Source organism: Rhipicephalus sanguineus, chromosome 2 (genome assembly GCF_013339695.2).
Source record: "Rhipicephalus sanguineus isolate Rsan-2018 chromosome 2, BIME_Rsan_1.4, whole genome shotgun sequence".
Lineage (NCBI taxonomy): Eukaryota > Metazoa > Arthropoda > Arachnida > Ixodida > Ixodidae > Rhipicephalus > Rhipicephalus sanguineus.
In genome coordinates, this window is record NC_051177.1 from 103,259,820 (window position 1) to 103,270,475 (window position 10,656).

At 44.5% G+C, this 10,656-nt stretch overlaps 1 protein-coding gene across 1 annotated transcript; it reads right to left on the bottom strand.

The window, feature by feature from the left end:
* Positions 1-740: 740 nt before the first annotated feature.
* LOC125757198 (uncharacterized) lies at positions 741-9,668 on the bottom strand. Its single transcript, XM_049412546.1, has 5 exons — positions 9,600-9,668; positions 9,334-9,466; positions 7,604-7,684; positions 4,755-4,856; positions 741-1,744 (listed from the first exon to the last, which is right to left on the bottom strand). Exons 4-5 carry the CDS (start codon positions 4,852-4,854, stop codon positions 1,296-1,298), a joined length of 549 nt encoding a protein of 182 aa, XP_049268503.1. The 5' UTR covers positions 4,855-4,856; positions 7,604-7,684; positions 9,334-9,466; positions 9,600-9,668; the 3' UTR covers positions 741-1,295.
* Positions 9,669-10,656: the final 988 nt, after the last annotated feature.

Here is a 10,656-nt window from a genome sequence, read left to right on the forward strand (position 1 = left end):
ACTTGAGGTCTCCTTTACTGTCAATTTCAATGAGTTTTTTTATTGGTTCAATGAGAACCGCATTTGTGGAGAGACCAGCTTTTACAACAATGTCATCAGGAAGATACAAAGTTTGACCCCTGGTGAGGTGATTGCGGAGATTTTTCAACAGGTGAGGGGCATCCGCTATAAACCATAGCTTCCGATTCGAATCGCAGGGGTGCGTAGCACTGCAATTTGGCCGACAGTGCTTGCCGACTCCGACAAGAAATAGCCTCCACAGAGCCTGATTTCCACCACCCATATCTGAAACAACAGCATCTATTTTAAGGCCAATGTCCTCACATGCTCTTATCATTTTCAACAGTTCTTGCTTGACGGTGACTGCATGAAAAGAATTTGCAGTCAAATGGTAACCAATGACCTGCTTCCATCTAGTAGCAACACCACCCAGCATAAATACGAGGCCATGGGTAGCCAAGGCGTCTGCAGGGAGGCTGCCATCTGCCAAGGGAATCGTAGGTGCGCCCAATACTGCGTCAGCTGAAGGATCATATATGAGGCCTGAGGTGATCTGCATCTCGTCCATCATGAGGCACGCATGGCGCTCGTGCTCTGTCATGCAGTTTACCTGCACATGATTGGAAGATACGAATAACTAACATGAAAGTTATGTGTCCAGGAAATAAAAGAAGTGTTAAAGTACATTACGTCGCACAAGTAGGCTGCAATAATGTGCCATAACCTATATAGCCCCACAGTAATAGGTCATAATTCCATTAACGTTAGGGTCACCTCCATAGAAGCACTTCTCAACTAAGCATCCATTTGAATGAGGTCGACCAATGTAATGAAATAACTGTTCATCATGACACAAACACACGAGTCATTGAAAGATACCACTGAGAGCGTGCAATGCGCAGAAGCGTTGTCAAGAATACATGTTCAGTCAATCAGTGATGAATAGTGGTTTTGGCGCAGCGCACCGATTCGGTACACTTGCAACAACCAAAACGTGCAATGAACACTTTTGTTATTTTATATAACAACACACTTATCTGGCTAATATCTGGCGCTACCTTACACTATAAACTATAAGCTTCCCATCACAAAACTACCTTGCATGCTGTCATGATCAGACAACTATCAAGTGGATGTTTGACAGCTTAGACTGCATTGCAGTGTCCTGCAAGGCCTAGGTTGTTATTAGATGGGTTGCTGCTAAAATGACAACCCTATGCTATCTAGCTTGCGTTCAGACAACCATGAAATGCTAACCATTTTTCGGAAACGCCGTGATTGCATTATGAGGCATGTCAGTATAAGTAGAGAAACGACAAACAAAAAATTAAAATACCGGAACTTACATAGTCCTGCAAAATGGACAAATTTGTTACGATTACCTTAACAGCGAGAGAGTCCATAATGTCCACCAGCAGCCCTGGACGAAACTTGCAGTGCTCAATGTGACGTTGAAGTGTGCGCTGTGATGGCAATGGCTGGCCGAGCTGCTTGACCATATCATAGCCCCTTGAGCCACAGGATAGGCGAATCTTCAGCGCCTTGATCAGTGTTTCCTTGGACCACACTGTGCCTCTTGGTGAACGATGCAAGCTGGCGAACTGGTCTTCATTTATGTATGACGACAAGTGCAGCATAAGTTTCTTGTGCTCCCGCTCTTTCGCCCTCATCTTAGCTTTCGAAATGGTCAGCTGTCGTTCCAGACCGTTTATTCTGGCCAACAGAGCTGCACGTGAGGTTGCACCTGCAAGTAAGAGGTGTATACTTAAAAACAACAGTGACATCTGGGTCATTCTACGTGAAACGTCCAAGCCATTTTGGCAACCCATCTCAAATGTAATGAAAAATAGTACAGATCTGTTGAACTGAAAACAGTCTGCTGCTAGATTCTTTTGGAGAGAAACTTTTTTTATCCCGTCGGATCCTTCCAAATAATGGAAGTGTCGTCGGAGTGTTGTTTACGAAAGAAATTTATGGCGAGAGTATTGCATCTCATTTCAATACCAAATTTAGTTTACATATTAAGGATGGGCGTTTGTGTAAAGCAGGTGTCTCAAACTCACCTTAGCCAGCGAGCCGCAGGCACTACATTGAGTACTGCAAAGGCAGGCGCATTGTGAACTAGCGGGGGAGGGGTCCGCGGGGGCGTTTGAACAATATGCCAGCTATAGTTGCCATTTGAAAGGTAGGCTTCCCCATAGCACTTATGAGTCTAATTTATTAAAGGTATTTAGAGTCAGGGTTCGAGAAATAACAATACCTATCTTCAAAATGACTGAAATCAACGCTGATTGTTGAATGAAGAGCTTTGGTTCCACGACCATGTTTCAACGCGTCATGGCCAAATAGATTGCGTCACGAAAAGAATCCTTGAGACCTGCTGTCACGTCTGTGTAGCTCATGAACACACTTATTAGGAAAATGAAAAAAAAAAGAAATACTGGACGAAGACAGTCTTATGCAGGCTGCAGGCAGTATGTTTCAGACCCCTGGTGTAAGTTCAAAGCTTAACAATATTATTGCTTTTTTAACACGAAAGTGCTTTATGCCGGGGTCCACCAAGCCAAGTTCAAGCAAAAGTGCAACATCGCAGCAGCAAAATTCAAGCTCCATTAAAGAAAATACTGTGTCTTTATACAGCAATAAATAAGCATGGTGCCGATGAGCTTAGCTGTGTATCGAACATTGCGTAGATTAGTTCAAGCTTTGAGCCATTTTTTTTACAAAAAGCTCCTCTCTTGAGTTTCCCGTCGTCATGGAATTTGCAAAGCATGTGTATATCTATAGCTTTATATGGACAGTGATAGCTAAAAGCAATTACTGCAATGAATAAACTTCATTTTCGCAATAAAACTTCAACAAATTCGCTGCACATAAACTGCAGCGTTGCAAGTCATTCGAAGCTTCAAAATAGCTGTCGCTTGACCTAAGCAGATTCAGTGTGAACGCACTTCCTTAAATAACACTGCAAGTGCACGAGTGCAAGTACGTTGCATAACTTAAGTCTGTTTCAAAAGACAACGGTGCATCAGCTTAGCTGTACAGTGACATTATAATAAAGTACAAGCAGCCGAGACATTTAAGCAGGTGTACCTTTTTCAGTGTTCTTTGTTTACAATCATTATGTTTGTAGCAACGAACTCCAAGTGGCCCAGCTGTGCATGCGCAAAATCACTGCAGTGTTTTTTTTTTCATTATGCAACTACGCAAGCCAATTTCATGGTCATTTACGCATTTACGACCACACAAAATAAAGCTCTAATAAAAAGAACTTAAAACCATTTAGTGCAAGTACACTACAACTCTTTTTTATGCAGCAAATTCAGTTGGCTTCTTTGCCCCCCAGCAAAATTCTGCGATAGTGGGACTAAACTTCAATAATTGTTTTCTCCACTAAATTAATTACTTCGATTAAACTTTCTGTGAAGAAAGCTGCTCTAATTCTCATTCGTATGCGCTTCCGACGATTTTTTCTTGCAACACCTTATGTGATGCTACATACGTCTGAAGGAAATATATCCCGCCAAGAACGGACTAACACAGGAAACGGTGAAGGAGACAGGAAAGCGCCTAGAGCTACCAACTCTTTAATCACCAAAGCGAGGCTCAAATATATACACTCATGCGGTCACATGGTCGTATCACAATCGCCTTCACATCGACCGAACTAAGCAAACATGCATAACACAAAACATGGCATGCCATTACTGTTTGTCGTCTTCGCATCCTTATTTGCTTCTGGAGATTATAAAAAAAGATTGCAGGAAATCTTGTTCCATTCTGCGCAATGCCACAGAGCTATTACTGCAACAGGCCTCGCCCTTCTTTGTAATGTGAAATGCATCGAGTATTTCACGTGCCATTTTTCCTTGACGTCGGCCCAAAATTCTCATTTCCTTCAGTACCGGCTTACATTTGCACTGTTAACAGTGAAGGGCCAGATAAGGGCCAGATTAGATCCTGTTCGCTTTTCTAACGATGTGCAGGCGATTGTGATATGACCATGTGACCGCATGAGTGCATCAATTAGAGCCTTGCTTCGGTGATTAAAGAGTTGGTAGTTCTAGCCGCTTTACTGTCTCCCTCCACCGTTTCCTGTGTTCCTACATTCTTGGCTGCATATATTTCCTTGATGCAATGCACCAACTAGCCCAACAATTAGTGCTACTAGACGTCTCAGCATTGGCTGAAGTGGCGTTTTTGCCATTTTTAGGATTTTATTTAGAGCGTATGCGCCACGCACAGGGAAGAAAAAATATGAGGAAATATTAGGTCTTATGAAGAGTTTGAATAAGAAATTTATACATATCATTGACAATCGTCTTTTGTAGAAATGTTCCGCAAAACGCTAAAATTTACTCACTTTTGCCTACGCGCCAGAAAATGAACAACTTCAAGCTACCATAAGAAACAGTCCTATAATGAAAGCACTATGCTCGAAAAACGCACCAAAGCAAGCGTTGAAAAAGTGCACGACACCGTCGACTCAGAGAATTTTTATTCGTACCTGCTTTCCTACCATTTTGCGAATTTAAAATGGTGATCACGTGCACAAAAAATTTTTGCCGCCAAAAAAATTTGGGAAGAATACTGTAGAAGTAATGTCTATAGTTGTGTAATTTTCTCAGATTTTTCGATAAAAATTGATTTTTGGCGCGAGCGCCATGTTTTGTACAGTTGGTGAGGAATGACCCTTGTTATAGTTCATTGTTAAAAAAAAGCAAAGTTCACGCAATCAACATGCGCCTTCTTACCCGATATATTGCACGCAGAACTTCTTTGCACAATGTCCAGAGTACCTTGGCTAACCACTTCTGCTTCACTTGAAATGTGAGGCACATTTTCTGGAGACATTTCTGCAAAATAGAAGCAAGACAGCTCTGTAAATATACTGCATTACTTCCACGTCTGTAACTTCCAGTGACATGAAGCATCTGCGAACCTAAAATCAAAACCCTGACGATACAGGGCATCCATTCCACTTATAGATAGCTTTAACAGTTCATTGTTGAAAAAAAAGTGAAGCACGTGCAATTAATATACACGTTCCTACCTGGTATGTTGCATGCAGGGCTCCATTGCACAATGTCCACTGTACCGAGACCAACCCCTTCCGCGTCACTTGAAAGTTGAGGCGGATCCTCCGGGGACATTTCTACAAGACAGAAGCAAGACATTGCAGTTAATAAACTGCATTACCTCCACGTCTCTATCACGAGGGTATACTTCCACTCGCATGAAGCATTCACGGTCATAATATGCAGTAAGTAAACTGCATTACTTTCACGGCCGCTACATAAAAAAACAGGTGCGGCCTGCTGCGTGGCACCGAAACGGCGTCTGGGGCCTAGCTCTCCTTGCGAGGATTGCGCCCGCTCTGGCGCCACCGCACCGGTCAGCTGTTCACGGAGAAGCACCTCGACAGTCGCGTTCGTACGCGCAACACTTACTCCAATCAAGCCGTAGATACCGCGTTTTATAGTTGCACATTACAGGTTGAACATTGAAGTCGTTATAAGAAGTACCGATTACCCCACATATATGAACAGTTTGCCCTAGGAGTAGAAATGTTTTGTAGAGTGAGTCTCAATACTCATGAATGCTGCCCGTTTGGCTCACTTGAAATGAAAAGTCTTACTGAATTACAGATCCCGTTAATGGGCGGGCAGTCGCCGGGCAGATTCCAAGGGCTGACGTATCGGCCCACCAAAACGCACCACGTTAAGCGCGCACAGTTTAAACGTAGGTCCTTTTAGTGCTCCAACGAACGCCGGCTGTGGTCCGAAGACCGAGTTAGAGCCAAGAGTTGATAACAGAAACAAAGTGTATTCTCAGTTAAGGCAGTACTAGCATCACACAAAGTTGCGCACTGGGCAGGTATCAATTACAACTCACAACATCACTTAGATGGTGTTTAAAACAACGGGAACAAACTTACCGCACTACAAATGCAATCTCATCCATTCGAAACTATCAGAACAATTAAAGGCCTTGAATATTCACCAAACGTGTGCAGCCCACAATTCTTCGAACGTTTCTCAATATTTCTCTTCCAAGAAACACTCAAACGAACTCCAGCTCTGATAACCGTCGTTCGGCGACACTCTTCAAAACAGTGCTCCCACGGCGTCATCACTTGATTCTTCGATATCGACCGAACGCACTTCACGACTCACTCGAACAACATAACTTCTTCGCCGACTTCACCATACCGCCCTACCCTCCGTCGTCTCTCTTTTGGATTCTTCCAGGTTTCGCGAACATTCCGAGTGATTGTTCGGCGCGTAGCACGTAGCACAGCGACAGCTAGGGGAAAGGGATTCGTCTCGCCGGTTCGTCTGCGAAAATGGTCGGTTCCACTTTGATTTTTTTAATTCGCCCGATCTGCGCAGGCTGTAGCGCCCAGTAGCGACGGCGCGACGGCGCCTTTTGATGCTTGTTTTTTTATTTTTTCCATTGCGCGCGCCCGTTGAGGGCTCTGTCGGCGCGGTGACTTGATTCTCTCGACGGGATGCGGCGGCGCGCGCCTGATTTAGCGCTCGTTTGTAACAAAAAGAAGTGCTCTGTTACGAATATTACGCTTGCCGACACTGTAGATCGCACGGGAATACGTGGTACTTCACAGTAGCGTCTTTTCACGCGTTCGAGTTGCAGAGCGGCACACAACAGCTCCACGGCTTCACACCCCTGGAAAAAACCGTCTACCAGACACTCGCGCACCAAAGAACCGTACTCAAGCACAGAAAACACGAGGCAAGCTGCCCACACACGCGATCACACGAAAAACACACGGACACGCATAAATAATGAGGCGACCGCATTGTGACACGAACCGGCACCTTCTTTTTTATGTAGCTGCCGTGTTACTTTCATGTTTATAACATGATGAGATACTTGCACTCAGATGACGCATTCACGAACATTAAATACAACCCTGACGATACAGGGCATCCATTACATTTATCTATAATGGTTCATTGTTCAAAAAAAGTGAAGCACGTGCAATTAATATACACGTTCCTACCTGGTATGTTGCAAGCAGTGCTCCATTGCACAATGTCCACAGTACCGAGACCAACCCCTTCCGCGTCACTTGAAAGTTGAGGCGGATCCTCCGGGGACATTTCTACAAGACAGAAGCAAGACATTGCAGTTAATAAACTGCATTACTTCCACGTCTCTATCACGAGGGGGATACTTGCACTCACATGAAGCCTTTGCGGTCCTAATATGCAGTCAATAAACTGCATTACTTCCATGTCTCTAACATGAGTAGATACTTCCACTCATTTGACACATTTACGAACATAAAATCGAATCCTCACAATACAAGGTATCTATTTCTCTTCTCTATACCAGTTCTTTATTGATAAAAATGTAACATGCATTATGCAATAAACAGACACCTCCTTACCTGGTATGTTGCACACAGAACTCTTTTGCACAATGTCCAGAGTTCCTTGCCCAACCACTTCCGCTTCATTTGAAAGGTGGGGCGGATCTGGATCCTCTGGGGACATTTCTACAAGATAGAACCGAGCCATCTGAGTTAAGTAAGAGCATTACTTCCGCGCCTACACCATGAATGTCACCGCAATCGTACCTTGAGTATCACTCTCATGAGATGCATGAAAGTAGCAGTGGTCATGTCCTATTGAGCTGCTGTCAATGCTGATGCCATTTCCTGAAAATGTTGTCGTTCATAAATGAACACACACTATAACATGAAACAGGACAAGGGGTAGTACAATTTATTGAAATGCTGGTTTACTCAACCATTCAAGCAGCTGCTTTCACTTAAACCGCTCCAAAGGAGTCAACACTTTGTCAACAAACTTTGAAGTCTTTTTATACTCCAACCTAGCAAATTCACTGCACCCATTCTATTAGTGTTTCAATGTCCATGGTCACACGGTTCCTTATTTTCGGCATCTGAACACAAGACTAGTGTGTATGCCACACTGATGGGCTGTCTGATGAATATGTGAGACACAACATTGCTTCGAGTCTTACACGTATGTTTCCATGTACACACAATCACCATCAATCGACACATTCCTTTTTACTGTGTGCACGTAACATGTGTCGCTACAAATATGGAAAAGGGTGCATCGATTGCACAAACCAGAGAGCATGTTCAGCTGTGCAAATTAAGGAAGGGCAATTAAGTTCATGCAGCATTGCACGTAATATAGCTGCAAGATTTACAAATGCGCAAAAGGAAAAAAAATCTGCTTTGGATTTTGTTTTATGCGCTCCAACTGCTACCGCATGGTTTGCATGCATGTATGCGTACATGTGTTTCATTTGTGCACCAAAATGCATTTCCAACTTGGTGAAATGAAGCGCAATAAACGAACCAACAAAAGGAGAGGCACAGAGGATGAAGCGACTGCATTTCCAACTGTTTGCAGTTAGCAAAGAGTACACAATCCTTAAATGCTGTTTGCTGCCGAGCGGCTGTCGTTTCGAAACTGCGAATCCTTAATGCGTCATTTCACCAATGGTGGCTTCACCTTAAGAAAATCACTTTTTGATTAGGGGGCGTCAGAAGCACTCAATTACTGGGTGTCCCAAACGGGCAATGCACAAAATAACCAACACAATGGGCCAGGTGCCGCAAGCACAGCAGTGGTCTCGGAGGCTCACAAAGCTTGGATGCGGTCCCTAACACCTGTCGTCACTTATACATGGCAACATTAACGCAACTGCTCATACGGTGTGCTTCATACGTGCGTACATCTTTAATGAGTCCCTTTGCGGCTGGCCCAGAAGGTTATATTGTAAAATTATGCGTAATGCACAAAGCATGCAACGTTTCCCTCAGTAATGCATGCGAATCCGTAAGAAATACACCGGGTTGTTTCGAAGAAAGTGATTAGTTCTTACAAGTGGTTCGTTGTAACGTATTGATGAAATAAATAACGTGAAAAGTGAATTTTTTCTCTCTCCATACATGCCCTTTTTTTCACAGTCTATTGATTTCTTGTGAATGCAGAATGCTCGGTAATTCAAACGTGAATACACAAAGTGCCTGTATGCTGGTGGCAATGCAAACTAGCAATGTAGCAGCATTGCTTGAAAACGAGGTCAGCTGTGATGCATTTTTACATTTTTACTCCACTACGTCCTTCAGTGTGGTCATCCCGTGCTCACCGGAGGAACCAAATATCGGTCGCGTACAGCCCGACAATCTCTTTCAATAGCTATGTTCAAGTAGCTATGTTTGTTTGGTTACCTATAAACTAAACGTGTAATGTAACTACAGGATATCGAACAGTGCGATTATTCAGATAAAACAGCATGAGTAATACAAACAGTGCAATGACATACCTGTCGGCAGAGGCCTTTTCGTGCGCCTTCGCTGCCGGGAAGGCTTAAAAAGCGTTGGCACAGCGTCGCGTTTGAGCTTCTTCACGCCGCGTTCAAGAGCAAATGGCTCGAACTGGTCTGGCGTGAAATGTTCCTGAAAGTGCAGTCATTCCAGTTGTATTCAACTGTACGTGCTTACGCACAAATATTTGTAACGCAGGCCACGTACTAGACGCGTTAGACGCGCGTTCTATAGCGTTTCAACAAAAGCCGAAAAATCAACTCACCTCGCAAAGCCGCGTCGACGGCGTTGCACGGAAGTCCTCGCGTGAAATGTTTTGTAGCCACACTTCACGGCGTGCACTATTGCGGATACCACGCGGTATGTTGTAGAGAGACAAGCCGTCTTCTGTTTTGTTGCTGCAGCCGACAGCACAGCAACCCGGCATTGTTCAAAAATTGGCACGTAGTTGTATTCAAAATCCACGGCGAAGCATATTTGGCCGACTTGGCGCCAACTGGAACGCTCTTCTACAGCTTATGTCTTGGATACGATTTCGTCTTTCGTCGCGGCAAGAATCCGACCGGAACCATACGCGCATGCGCACTCGTTTTGAACCTTTTGCTTTATTATAAATATCACCACCATCCACTAACGACATCACGTGCAACGAATTCACCAATCACAGACGCAGATGATGGAGAAAAGGAGGAGTAGGCGCGAGAGTGAGGAGGACCGCGCAAAGTGCAATGAGTGTCGCTACCTTGAAAACTTGTTTTATCTAGGGACCTTACGTGGATTCGACGATTGCTCCTCCCCCGCGGCGGAGCGGGCAAAAAGCAACGCGGTCGGTCTGAACAGCCGTGTGCGCTTGCTGCCTCTCCGCTTCAAAATCCGCTTGCCCGCTTGCGTGCTCCGCATTCGGTGCGAACGCGCTTTTACACCTTCTCCCCGCCCTCCTAACTTGCGGAAGGATGTTAGGATGTAGTAAGGGATCGCAGTGCGGTACAGGCTCAGAACAGGTCGACCAGAAGAGGACGACTGATTGAACTGTAAATTGCAGTAACGATAAGGATGACGCGATCATTACTTTGCGTCAACAGTGGCGTTATTCCAATCGACGCCAGAGACGATTGCTCGGAAATCAGGAGCTATACCTGCCTTTTACGCATGCTCGTTAACTCATGTGCTGGCTTCAAGATACCGACAGTTTACTGTCCCGCTCAATGAACAAAGAACCCATATGTTGTTCCCAAACGTCTCGGATAGGTTATTCACACTTGGTCAGTGGTCGTGCTTTCTTCCTGGGGTCAAACAACCGCTTCTGCCATCAGCCATCGAGC